The 14,315-nt window shown below is 43.3% G+C and overlaps 1 protein-coding gene and 1 pseudogene across 1 annotated transcript in view; one reads left to right on the top strand and one right to left on the bottom strand.

Moving 5' to 3' along the window:
* The window catches only part of LOC147668191 (uncharacterized), a gene marked incomplete at its 3' end in the record, with an annotated part of 255,181 nt that overhangs the window by 80,859 nt on the left and 160,007 nt on the right, over positions 1–14,315 (bottom strand). Inside the window, exon 4 of the mRNA XM_086948715.1 lies at positions 5,812–5,950. Coding sequence (XP_086804841.1) covers positions 5,812–5,935 — 124 coding nt within the window. The remainder of the gene's footprint in view (positions 1–5,811; positions 5,951–14,315) is intronic.
* Positions 11,309–14,315, top strand: part of LOC147668192 (uncharacterized) — a 97,395-nt pseudogene continuing 94,388 nt past the window's right edge.

Genomic DNA, 14,315 nt, shown 5'->3' with positions numbered 1-14,315 from the left:
GTCGAAAGGTCTATCAAGAGAATACTGTTTAGGGAGTTTCACTCTACCTACGTACGCTATTCTATCTTCTGTCTCTGCTGAAGTCTCTGCTTCTACCTCCTCCTCATGTACGATCATTTTGTTAAATACATAATTAACCGTGATATAATATACATGTAATTATATATATATAAATATTAAGACTTCATTTGATACATAAATATCCGTAAAATACATTAATATACATTTTGTACCATTGTGGTTCTCAATAATCTCATTTTTCTAAAAAATACATGTAAAATACATAGGCCTGATTTCAGTTGTATTTGTTTTTTTGTATAAGTTTGTCATCTTTCATAGCGAATATTTTTATATTGTGCTTAAATGTGCTTGTGTTGTTAAAATCATATCCATTGGTATATTGTTCTTGCCATTTTTTCTCTCAGACCTAATGAGTCTATGCTCGCTAATCACATCTTTATCCCCGTATCGATATGTAAATACCTTCACTTATCATCACTTTTTCATCAATTTTATGACATCGTACTCCATCTGATACTATTGTCACATACCAACATCCTAAACAATATACATCTGTTTGAATTCGCAAAAATATATACTTATATTTATACTTATATTCTCTTGTCAACTCATATCAAATAGAATAGAATAGATAAGTACCTATACATTATGATGATCTGATGCTTTCAAGTTTTTTATGTGCTAATCACAAAATCAGATAATTTTATGTGCAAATTAATAAATATTTAAAAATATTTAAAACATCCTAAGATATTTACAAATATTTAAAAGCATCAATACAAAAAGCCATAAAAATTATTGGATAAATAAACCTAAAATTCCTCTATGTTCATCTTATCTATTTTTTGAAAAGTGCTGAGTTGTAGGTAGTGTTGTATTAAACACCAATTACCATATCACAAGGTATGTAAACTGGAAGTCTATGAGTCCAATCATATTTATTCATGTGACGATTCTTGTGACGTTTCTCTGACATGTACAGTGCACGCCCATGTGTACGCCTCTTTTTCACGCCTCCTCTTACGCACATGTGTTCTTATCTCGCCCTTTTCACCTGTTACGCCTACTGTATTGGATTCAATTATGTTACTTTACTATATATAATGTGTAATGTTAATAAAACGTTGACTGTCCCTTCCCGAACCCTAGTGGTGACGGAACATGATATCCAACCTCGAGGTTCATTCATTGTTCATTGTCCATTAAAACCCGTATGACTCAGATACCACGGACTCTGCCTCTCATTTGAATGAGCTGTCTTGTAATGATACTTATGCGGAAAAATTGATTAGGTAAATTTATTTACCACAAGACAAGTGTATAAATCTTCAGTCAGGTTCAAACCATAAGGGTGTTTCGAATCTAATAATAAAATGTACCTGGTTTCCAACTTCCGTAGTTTGTTCTCCCTGTCTCCTCCTCGCCTATTGGGGGAAACTGCGTCTATTAAATAATAAGACAACCCTTTGTTGTTCGATCCGTGGCGTTCCTTAAAATGTCGAGCCACCGGATAGATGTTGTCCATATTAGTTATGGCGCGGAGGTGTTGGAGTATTCTAACATGAGCTTGTAATTTAGTACTGCCCACGTAGATAAGGCCACATGGGCATGTTAGAACATATACCGTGTATTCGGTTTTGCAGGTTAACATTTTATTTATTGTATATGGTTTTATCTTGAATGGGCTAAAATACATATTTGTATTGACCCCGTGGGTACATGTCTTGCATGTTGTGCATTTTTTGAAACCCTTTAAGTTCTGATACCAGGTTGGTTTGATTATTATCTCTGGATCAGGTACTACCAAACAATCTCTCATTGAGGGAGCTCTACTGTACGTGATGGACGTCCTCTCTGGTAGCAGGGGTCCTAATACGGGGTCACTAAGAAGTATAGACCACTCTCCCTGAATGATTTTTTGGAGTGCCTTGTGTTGTTTACTGTATCCGATTATAAGGCAAAAGCTCTTATCATCCTCTGAAGTTTTTGCTAGGCTTTGACACTGATCTTTTTGTTTGTTTTTAACCAATAAATCTTCCCTGGCTAATGTCGCTGTTTTGGCAATGGCTTGATCTATTATTTGTCTAGAGTAGCCTCTTGCTTCAAATCGATCTTTGCTAAGTTGTTGGGCCTTCAAAAGTTTGTCGTTTACACTGCAAACTCTATTAATTCTGAGCATTGCGCCATAAGGAATACTATTCACTAAATGACGGGGGTGAGAGCTAGAGGCGTGTAACACCGAATTTCCTGCTGTTTTCTTCCGATACAAAGTGGTTTCCAATTTGTTATTACTTATATACACTTTAGTATCGAGGAAATTTACACAGGTGTCACTGATTTCTGCAGTAAATCTTAGTTTTAGATAATTTTTGTTGATTTGAACCACAAAACTTTCTGCCTCCTCTCTATTTCCATGCCAAACTACAAAAAGGTCATCAATAAACCTAAGCCACAATTTCACTTTTGTTGACATTATATCTCTATATGTCCCCATGAGGACCACTTTCTCCCATTTGCCCATATGCAGGCAAGCATAACTCGGGGAGAAGCTGGCCCCCATGGCCACCCCTTGAATCTGGCAATATAGCAAATGATTGAACATAAAAATGTTGTTATAGAGACAAAATTCTATCATTGCCAACAGCATTTTGTTATGTTGCTTGTAGATTGGTTCTCTGTTTTTCAAATAGTATTCCACAGCTTGTATACCATCCTCATGTACTATACTTGTATATAGTGAAGACACATATAGTGCCATCATTATATAGTCAGAGTTCCATTCAAAGTCCTTTATTTTATTTATGAAGTCGCTTGTATCTCTTACCTACGACGGTAAGGATTTCACATAGTCTTGCAGGAAATAGTCAACGTATACTGACGTTTTTTCTAAAATGCTATTTCTGGCACTAATAATAGGACGTCCTGGTGGTCTTTTGTTGTCCTTATGGATTTTTGGTATGAAATATATTGTGGGTACAGTTGGAGTGTAATTTTTTTAATATTTGTACTCATTTTCACTTATTGATTGCTTATTTCGCCAGCCTGATAGTCTTTTGTAATAAGTTCGATACATTTCTTTTAGTCTCATAACATCAGTACGTGTGTAACATTGTATGTCATTCAGTTGGCTCGTAGCCTCCTTTATATAGTCATCATGTGCCCACAAGACTATGTTTCCTCCCTTATCACTGTTTCGTATCACGACTTCTTTGTTATTTTTTATTTTTTCATCAATTGGAAATACTTGTGATCTTGATTACGGTGTTTTTGGATGCTCATACCGATTTTTTTGTTTAATTTTTGGATTTTTCTGGTGATGACTTCGTGAAAAGTGTCTATAGAGTCATGCAGCATGATGGGGAAATATTTAGATTTCGGTTTTGAACTGTGTCAATTCAGCCCCTTTAGTTGAAGTGTTGGTAACTAGAGGAGATGCCGTTCCAACCGGAACGTTTTCCTGATTCCATAGCTCCTCTAGATCTGCCTCTGCATTGGATCCCGATGGTGTTCCTTCCACTTGAGGCTCATCAATGTCTTCTCCGATAGTTTGTTTACATTTCATAGCGTATCGTTTCTTTAGTTTCAATTTTCTTACTCCTTTATATATATCCATCCGGATATTTGGGTAATCAAAGTTGTTAGGAGGACAGTAAGACAAACCAAGACTTAAGGTATTCTCTTCTTTACTGGTCAGTGTTAGATTGCACGAATTAACCACAGTCTGTGTTACTTCTTTCTCCAGTAATTTCTTTTCCTTCTTGGTTGCTTTTGATTTTGATTTGCGTTTTGCTGCGTTGCGTCTCTGTTTGCGCTTGATGTTTGCCCGCTTCCGTGTGTTTGTTAACGGGTCATTAGCCTCAAAGTTGCCAGTCTTTGGGCGGCTAAAATTTTCATTTCTTCCCCCAGCGATGGTCTAGACCCAGCTGAGCCACTTGGGGTATTTCTGAGTTCGGAATCGTCTTCGCTGTTTGATGTTAACTGATCACTGGATGTTGTAGCCGCATCCTCATCCGCCCTCCTTTGACGATTGCTGACTTTGTTGATGGTTCCTTGGCCTTGTTTCTGGTGTGTTTTGCGAACAGCATCATATTTACGAGCAAAAGTAAAATTTGTCCCACTTCATAATCAACTTTGTCGCGTTGAAACTTATGGGTATTCTGGTCCTTGATTTTCTCCTCTTCTTTCTTCAATCGGGATGTCATTTCTTTACGTAATTTTGCTATTTCCTCGTCTTGTCCCATGGCAGCCAAGTCTTCATTGAGGGTGTCTATTTCTGTTAGAAGATGAGCCCTATCGATGTATGCATATTTGATAAGTAATAGAGTCAGTCTTCGTGAGGAATCTAAGTTTACTTCTGCCCACTCACGCATTAGTTCAGGGTGCGGTTCTTCGTATGTAGCGGCGGTCAAAATACGAAGGCCTCGTGGGACTCTGCCCACCTCGATGTAGCTTTGTAAGGACCTTGATTCCCACCATTTAGACATCTCCATTTTCATTTTCTTTTCAAGAATTTTCATTTTAAATGCCACTGAATTAGGTTTGGGTATGTTAGCGGCTTCATTAGGTCTTGGAGTTGAGTTCACTTGGGGGATATCTTTAAACATCCCCGTTGCTGCTGCCTCCCTTTCTTTTAAAATGTCGCTCAACATCTTGGGACTTCTACAGTTTTATTCAATATGGCTGAGTTTTTAGAAACGGGTTCCTTAGATAATTCCACTTTTGACTTAGCCACGTTTCTTGAATCAGCCAAGCACACTCCTCCACCCCGCAATCCCGATGTCTCGGTACCTGCCGATCTTGAGCACTCGAAGTCCTTGCCGTTTGTGCAAGCGGGAAGCCTGCACCCAGCCGGTGTCCTCACGCTGTAGCCTTCGGTTATTCTTCGGTGCAGTGGGGCCGCGGTAATTCCTTTTCGGACTTCAAATGTCTCCTAGGTTGCCCCAGATGACGTTTCCGTTTTTTGCCGCTGGCCCAATGTCGGAGGAGGGGTCCTGTGTAAAACTGGTTTCGGAACGACCAGTTGATTAATATCTTGAAATCCTGCACGGCCGCCACGTATTCACTCACACGATGCCAGCAAAGCAGGACACGGACCCAAAATTCGTGCTTCAAGTTTTATTCACCCAAGAGTCAGAGACGCGTTTCGCAGCGCGGACGCCGCTTGTTCACTCGACAGTTTGTTTAAACCCGGGAAACCTTTTTAAAGTATCCCCCATAAAAAGTTCCAGAGCCTCTCCTTCTGCTACATCCTCGGAAACGACACAAACTCCTCTTGAAAGCACGCAAAAAGTCTTTATTTTAGGGTAAGTTGCAGTCACTACGAGTTTCAGTAACAGCCGTTACCTTGATCATATATATATTTTATATATATATATATATATATATATATATATATATATATATATATATATATATTTATTTATTTATCAACAGAGTTACCCCATGGGTGAAGGCACGGCCCAGGGTTGCACACAGGAAATGCAATAAAAGAGGAAAACACTAGTGGTTGGTTGTCTCCATTTGAATTAAGTCCGCCCAGGAAGATGGGCCAATGGCCCGAAACGCGTGGGTGACTACAGATTGTTCAGAGGACGTGAGTGAAAATGTAAGCAAACCTGGGCCACAGGAGATCCAGGGTAGGTAGTATATACCAATCAACAAAGCTACAAGTTAAGTAAATTGTAAATATTATCAAATTACACTTGTTTTGAGCCAACCATTTGCACATGAGCAAAATATTAAGCAATCTCTACATTTGTCTCTGAAAAGAAATAGATAAATCTTTCATACCAGCTGGTTGTGCTGTGGGGGTGTTCACGTTGTCACTGTCATCTTCTGCTTGTCTGTCTGAAATTTGCCTAGAATCATTCAGCGCATGAGCATCAGCCTCCAGATTGTGAGGTATTCCATCCATATCTGCATAGGACTTCTGACAATGCAAAATAGAGTCAACAATGGATTCTGTGGTTAGTTGTGCAGAAAAGAAATGCAAAGAAACACAAGTGCAGAAAAATATTATGAGTGTCTGCTGTGTACAGGCTTGTTAGTTATATTTTAGTAGTAACACTATATAAGCCCAATATTAAACACTATACACCTGGCCCTGCAGCCTTTAATCAAGAACATTTATCTCCAGAATAAGACACAAGCAGAAGCTTGTGATGTCATCTGTGATATAATTTGTGAAGCTATGAACAGTGCAAGGAGGTGTTATGGGTTAATTGCTCACAATAGCTGTTTATTTGCCACATGGCGCCCAGAGGGGTGACGCAGTTCACTCTCAGCCAGTGCATTGTACTTTGCAATTTGTTCTCTAATGGTCATGAGGGTACCAGGCCAGGGTGCAGCTTCATAGTCACGCTCCAGTGGCTGCTATGCATTTTCATTCGTATGTCTTGCAGGACTCGAGCTTGTGCACCTATACAAATCCCTCTGATTGTGACTTTAAATGCCTCCCAGAGTGTGTCTGCCCTTTCAACTGATCCCACATTTTTTTCAAAATATTCTGCAATGGCTGATCGCAAGCCTTCCGAATACAGTTGGTCTAGCAGCTTTGATGCCTGAAATTTCCATGTAAATTGTGTGGAGATAAGACTGGGTATTGAAACTGAGCAAACACAAGAAAATGATGGGTATTGAAACTGCCAGTAGAACTGGCACTCTGTCCGATAACGTTTTGACAAGAAATCACACATATTCTGTCCAGGAGTTCACCTCGTGTCACCAGTCAGTAATCCAGGCCGGACCACGAGCCATGTACCGAGGAGGTGAACTTGCCTCTTGCTTGTCAAGGTTGCACAGCCTCCATAGGTACGCTAGTCTATATTCTTCCATGCTCTTGCTCAAGACCTTGGTGATTTGCTTATAATACCAACCCACACATGCCAATCTATCCTGTGATGGGTCTAGGTATGTATTTAGTTCACCACCCCATATGATAGCAGAGGGGTGCAGGGAGTGAAATCTGTTCCATAGTTGTGAGTAGAAGTCGGGATCGTCTGTGTTGTGCCCATAAGTGTTCACCAGTGTCACTAATGTGCCACATAGGTTCTCCTGTATTACTGTGTATCTGCCCTGGCCATCCATTTCAGTGTGAGTAGCAGTGAATGGCACCAATCTCTTAATTAATATCACAATCCTAGAGTAGGAGTAGTAGGAAGAGGCCAGCTGGATTGCTACTCCGCGGATGCCCATCATGTTCTCCGTGTACTGTGTAAAGCACATCTCTTGGAGGAGGGCAATTTGAATGCTGTTCCTGTCCATGTAGGCTAGTGATTGACGTGCTTTTTATGTGGGTTATTGAGCGCTTGTACATTTCAAGTTAAAAGAGATATATGTCCGGGTGGTTGGGCCATTGTAGTGTGATATGAATGCCCTTTGTGTCATACAGCATGTTGTGTGATGTGTGGTAGTGCAGATATTGATGATCGGTAACAGTGCATCTATGACAATAGAAATGTAGAACATTATCCCCACCCCCTCCCACTTCAGCATTCCATTATGCCAAAGGCTATCCCAAAACCTGAAAGGAAATGCGGGTAACTGTAAATAAAAAACAGTCTCCAGTGTTCTCTGGCGTCACACAGTGTGAATACATATAGGTTGTACCCTTGTGGGTATATCCAGATGCCCAGTACTCTCCTGTTGGATGGGCGCGGCTGACAGACGCAGTAGATACCAGCCATTTCAGGTCTGTCTTTTGGATCTTGGAGTCAGGCCGCATGAGGGGACATTTTGGGGTTCACAACCAGGGGCTTAGTTGGTAGCAAGCCAGGTAAGATGCAGCATAGAGTGTCTTGGTAACAATCAGTTTCCCCTTATTCACCTGCTCCATCTTAGGCCTTGTTTTGTGGAAAGTCATGTCACAGTGTTTTTATTTTGGTGCATCCGAAAGGCCGGGTCATAGGCGATATATCAGGGTATGGTCACAGGGTTATCTCGAATAACAGCAGGCAAATCATCCTCTCTTCAATTTTGGTGTCTGGTCGCTCCCGGCATCGGGGGGATAACTTTTTGAGGAACTCCATTGCTGCTTTAGGCGTTGTAAAAATCTTTGTGGCTCCATGTGGTACTGTGCATAGATCGCTTTGGTACAGCATTGAGTAGGGTATTTCTGCCTTTTGTAGATTCTTTTTTTACCATAGGAATTCTTTGTGGGCCACCTGCACCAATGTTGTAAAGATGGGTAAGAATGCCGCACAGATCCCCTGATAGTTAATGTCCTGCTTTTCATGTGGCAGTCAGAGTACTGTATGGCGATCTCTGTAATTGAGCAGCATGGCTATTATGGGGCATCGAGGAGCCAGTGGTGATGGCCTCAGCTAGAGAGACCTGTGTGCCTTCTCCACCACCAGCATGCCAGACAGGTTTTTCGAGACAAAGCTATTGGTAAGTTGTGTTTCTACATACAGTTCATTCTTGTCAACTCCTGGACCCCAGTGATGTGGATATTATTATGTCTGTGCACTTTCAAAGTAAAAAAAAAACAGCGTCTGGTGGTCCAAATGGGGGTAAAAGTAGGGGAACAACTGCAAAAAGCCTGCTTTCCTACACAAAACAAACATAATGAATTGTATTGGTTATTATGAAAGGAACTCAAAAACTAATAGAACCTTGCTCACTATAGACTGTAAAAAACACAATTTTTCTAATGATAAACAATGACAATCATGATGAAGTTCACGCTCTAGAATGCACCTCAATAAGGCGTAATCACACAAATGGACTTCAGCACTATATTTAGGAGAAATAGATAAAGGACTAATAAAGCGCTCTCATTGTTGGGCTCTCTCTTGTCAGAACTGTCCCAGAAGGTGGCCCTGGAAAAAGTTGTGTCCGCACCTTTTACTCTGCTGTGTGGAGGGCTCTTCTTTGAGCCCAACATTGTTTAATATTTATGTCACCCCTTTGTCCAGGATAGTAAGAAGCTATGGCTTCATCTTGGTGTCTTATGCAGACGACACGCAGATTGTCGTCTCGGTCAGTACTCCAGTCAGTCAGACAGCTACAAGGTTCCACAATTGTATGAGTCATATCGCCGACTGGATGTCTGACAATTGTCTAAAGCTAAACTCAGCTAAGACTGAGGCTTTGCTGCTGGGGAATAATCCAACTTCCTTGACAGACAATTGGTGGCCAGTTCAACTTGGCACCCTGCCGAAACCAGTGCAAAAGGAGAAAAACCTTGGAGTTACCTCCAATACTAAACTGTCATTTGAAGCACAAATCAATGTAATTACCTCAGTTTGCTTTTTCATTTTGAAAATACTGAGGAAAATACTGCAAGCTCTACCACCAGATCTGAGAAAGACGGTGGTAACTGTGTTTATTGCTTCAAGGTTTGACTATTGTAATGCCCTATTTTCCAGAGCCCCAAAACACAGCATTAATAAATTAAAGAAGCACAGAATGCGGCTGCCAGAGTATTTGTGGGGATACCTAAATATGACTCAATCTCATCGTCCTTGGCCCAACTCCATTGGCTACCCGTAGCCAAAAGGATTCAATTCAATGCATAGCATTTAAATCCCTCAACAACCGAGGGAAAACATATTTGCCAAACATTTTTACATCTTATACACCTGCCAGATCTCTCAGATCCACCAATCAGAGAAATCTAGTTATACCCAGAACCAGCAGAGTCAAGTGGGGAGGTAAGAGTTTCACAGCCACTACTGCAGGCCTCTGGAACTCCTTATCCATCTCATTAAAGAGAGAGACCAATGTATTTAAATTTAGGACGGGCTTTAAAACCTGGTTGTTTTCAGCCTAGCCGATTGTTTAGCGTTCACCTGAATAATACCTATCAAAGGCAGCGCCTAGACACCCCAGGGTAATAGTTGTGCTTTATAAAAGTAATCATCATTATCATATTTGGTTCAGAGAAAGACCTTGCTGCTCACAATGGGTGCCTCACCTTGGTGTTGTTCAGTGGTTTATTAATTTATAAAAATTAAATATGCACTTAACTTCTTCTGAGTGCCATCATACTTGAAATTGAGGAGCACTGAAAAAAACAAAGGTTAAAGTAAAGCTATGGTTAGCTTTTGTTATAACCCCTTAATGGGTTTTAAGAAACTCAAAAATGTATGTAAAACACCGCAGTTGAAAAGTAGATATTTTTGTAAATTAAAACCAGAAAAACACAGGAATTCACAAGTTGAGGTTAAGATCGCATTCCATAAATTACACAACAGCCATGTAAACCACAACATGCACAACAAATAGAGTGTTTATGACCACAGAATATTTATATAGGAAGGTAACAACACCTAACAGCATAACCTAATTGCATAGCAGTACCTATTCAAAACAATAAATAGTACTACATTGAGAGTTATCTCTTTCAAAGTTTTAAGGGTAATATGAAGTGCTTATTAACCTGGACGAGGTTTTGAAATGCTTTGTAGTAAAAGTTACCTGGTGTCATCCATGAAAGCAGGCCACATTCTGTACACAGATACACTGTGATACTTCAGCTGGAGGCATGCACACTGTACCTAATCAGCCTACTGTAAGGGGACACTTACCGGAGCTGGGGCGAAGTGAGGAAGCCCTCCAGTGTTGCCGCCACCGCTAGGAGTCACAACTTGCTGGGGATAGCGCCGCCGGCCCGGGACTATAACACCTGGCTGCCTCAGCGGCGGCGCTGCATTAACACGCAACGTAAGCGCCAGGAGGCGCCTTTAAACTGCGCTCCGACCGGCAGAGCAGGGGGGGACACTTACCGGAGCTGGGGCGAAGCGAGGAAGCCCTCCAGTGTTGCCGCCACCGCCAGGAGTCACAACTTGCTGGGGATAGTGCCACTGCCCCGGGAATACAACACCCAGCTGCCTCAGCAGCGGCGCTGCATTAACACGCAACGTAAGTGCCAGGAGGCGCCTTTAAACTGCGCTCTGACCCGCCTCGCGGGACGCCGGGCGAAGCCCGGGCAAAGGGCGGGCCCTCTGTGGCCCTCAGAGGCCAGAAGAGACTGGGCTGGGCCACAGACCCTGATTTCGTTACGAACTGACTAATAACTGCTTGATTCACGTGAGAATTTGGTGTTTTGTTTATGATTTCTAATTGTGTAAAGTGCTTTAGGTATATTTCAATTGTTTTCTCATTGCACTTAACCTCTTAAGCACTGCGCCCGTCCAGCGGCGGACAGCACCACTACCTCGGGAGTGCTGCCGTCAGCCGTTGGACGTTCCAACTGCACCTGCTCAATGGAACTTCCAGCACTGGAGCTGTACGTTCCATAGCAGCTAAGGTGATATCTCCCACTGTGTAAGGATAAGACTGTGTAATGTCCAATCCTAAAAAAGATAAGTCTGCTACCGGTTTGGGCACCATGCATAACTATCTGGTTAAAAAGGTGAACCAAATCAACAATGAGAGAAGGGCTTCTCTGGGTCGAGTGAGTCTCCCTTTGTTACATGATGAGGCCTCGCCTCCACTGGGGGGCATTGCATTGGAAAATAGTGATGTTACAAGTGACCGGGCTATTATAACCACAGTAGTACACGTACATAGGGAGACACTTGATATCCTGCCTGATACTTCTATGGAGGAGTCTGAGCAGGCGCCACCAGTTAGCAGACCTGTGAGATCCTGCAGAAAATTGCAGTCTAAACGTGAGGGGAAGCACAGTAAAAAAAGAATAGATCCTCCACGAGTAGTTTGCAATGGCCCTATCCCTGAACCTTGTCCAGTGGACGGAAATAAAGAGGGGGGTACAATCATACATTCTGAGCAATTTGCCCTACTTGATAGCTCTATAGTAGCAAAAATAGAGGCTAAAATGGAAGATCTGTTGAGACCCCTGACCACTAAGCTGGACGCTTTGTCGCTAGAAGTGGATAGACTGGGTGGTCTAGTGTCAGCATATCTGACCACAGCCCCAGTTGCTCCACCCAAGGTAGTAGATAAGGGTCAGAGTACCAGGAGAGAGAATGTGCAGTAGATCTGTCAGCAAGTACCTGCCACTGATTCTGCTCCCCCTGCCCAGCCACTAGCAATTGATCAGAATGGACAACCAATAGTAGAGTCTGATTGCAGGCCTGATTTCAAACATATAAGGAAAAGTCGCTATATCAATTTGCCCCCTGATTGTGCTCCTTATGTGGCGGTTTTAACAAATGTTCCGCCTATTGATGACTTTTCTGCCCAGTCTCAAGGGGAATCTCACGATTCCTTAAAAAACAAAACAGTTGCGTGGCTAAGTAAAAACTGTGGGTTTCCTACGAAATACTCAGATCAAATACTATCAACGTGAAGGGTGAATTGGATTGGTCCGTCTAGTAAGACCACCAGTGGGGATTGTATTGGCGTAAATTTTAAGCACCCGCAACATGTGGCAACAGTATTACTAAGAGCGGCCTCTCTAGTATATAATGTGAACAGTGTATGTTTTCGCCCACTTGGCTATTTTTATGCCCATCAATCAATCAATCAATCAATCAATCAATCCCTAGTGCAGCGCCTCAACACATCAGAATCCAACAGAAAGCACTGGAGTGGATCATCTCCTTCCTCGCCGGAAGAACACAGAGAGTCCGCCTCCCCCGTTCAGATCAGAGGCCACCAAAGTCATCTGCTGCGTACCACAAGGATCATCGCTCAGCCCCACACTGTTCAACATCTACATGAGCCCCCTCGTGGCCATCGCATGCCAACACAACCTCAACATCATCTCCTACGCCGACGACACCCAGCCGATCCTCTCCCTTACCAACAACCCGCAACCGACAGAACCAACCTACACGAAGGGATGAAAGACATAGCCGAGTGGATGATGAACAGCCGCCTGAAACTGAACTCAGATAAGACGGAAGTCCTCAACCTGGGATCATCACCCTCCGCCGGGGACGACTCCTGGTGGCCCCCTGCCCTGGGAAGTGCACCCAAACCAACGGACCACGCACGCAACCTGGGCTTCATCCTGGACTCCTCCCTCTCGATGACCAGACAAGTCAACACCGTCTCCTTGTCATGCTTCAACATCCTACGCATGCTACGGAAGATCTTCCGATGGATCCCCACCGAAACCAGGAAGACGGTCACCCAGGCCCTCGTCACCATCCGTCTGGACTACAGGAACACCCTTTACGCTGGAACGACAGCCAAACTACAGAAGAGACTCTAGCAGATCCAGAATGCCTCAGCACGACTCATCCTGGAAATCCCCCGTCACAGCCACATCTCCGGACACTTGAGAAACCTGCACTGGCTCCCCGTCAGCAAGAGAATCACGTTCCGACTCCTCACCCACGCACACAAAGCCCTCCACAGCCAAGGCCCCAGATACCTCAACGGCCGCCTGACCTTCTACACTCCCACCCGCCACCTACGATCTACCAGCCACGCCCTCGTCGCCGTCCACCGCATCCGAAGAGCCACAATGGGAGGAAGATCCTTCTCCTACCTGGCTGCCAAGACGTGGAACTCCCTCCCCATCCACCTCCGCCTGACCCAAGACCACCTCGCCTTCAGGAAGCAACTCAAGACCTGGCTGTTCGAGCAGTAGCGGACCCCCCTCCCCAAGCGCCTTGAGACCCTCCGGGTGAGTAGCGCGCTATACAAATGCTTTGATTGATTGATTGAATGTGGGAATGGTTTTAATGTGGACACAGATATGACTTGCTCTCTGGCCTGGAGGCGTGTGATTGACGCAAGGAGTGTGTGGAGCAAGGAAAAGATTATGTTGTAGAAGAAGGTCACGATGGGACTCCTGAGGTGATAACGAATGGTAGCAATGTAATCTGTTGGAACATTGCGGGATTGGGCTCAAAGATGGGAGATTGTAACTGGATCAGGTTCATTAAGCAATATCAGATTATCTGTCTTCAGGAGACCTGGTCAGTTGAATGTGATTTTTTCCTTGAAGGTTACAAATCATTCTATGTTCCCGCATCTGCATCTAGCAGGGGTAGGCCAAAGGGGGGATTAGTTACATTCATTTCTGTTGCTTTACCTTGTAATATACGTAGAGCATATAAAGCGTGCTGATTTGCTAGCCCGATCCCTGACATCAGACCTCTTGAGGCGGAAGCCGGGAGGGTTACTGCGCTGTGTTTTTTAAAATTTGAGCTGTGTACTTTGTGATTTTGTGATTTTAAAACAAAACTTACACCTTTCCCTGGGCATTTACCGCACTGCAGTTTAGAGGCAGCTGCGGGATTTGTTGTGTTGCCGCGATTCTCGGGACACTGAGGCCACGTCCACCAACACCAGGCCACGCCCCTTCCACACCAGCATATAAAGCGCGCTGATTCGCTAGCGCGATCCCTGACATCAGACCTCTTGAGGCGGAA

The sequence above is a fragment of the Lissotriton vulgaris genome, unplaced genomic scaffold, assembly GCF_964263255.1.
Source record: "Lissotriton vulgaris unplaced genomic scaffold, aLisVul1.2 SCAFFOLD_2488, whole genome shotgun sequence".
Classification (NCBI taxonomy): Eukaryota; Metazoa; Chordata; class Amphibia; order Caudata; family Salamandridae; genus Lissotriton; species Lissotriton vulgaris.
The sequence above is the reverse complement of the archived record's forward strand: the minus strand, read 5'-3'. Positions and strand labels throughout refer to the sequence as shown.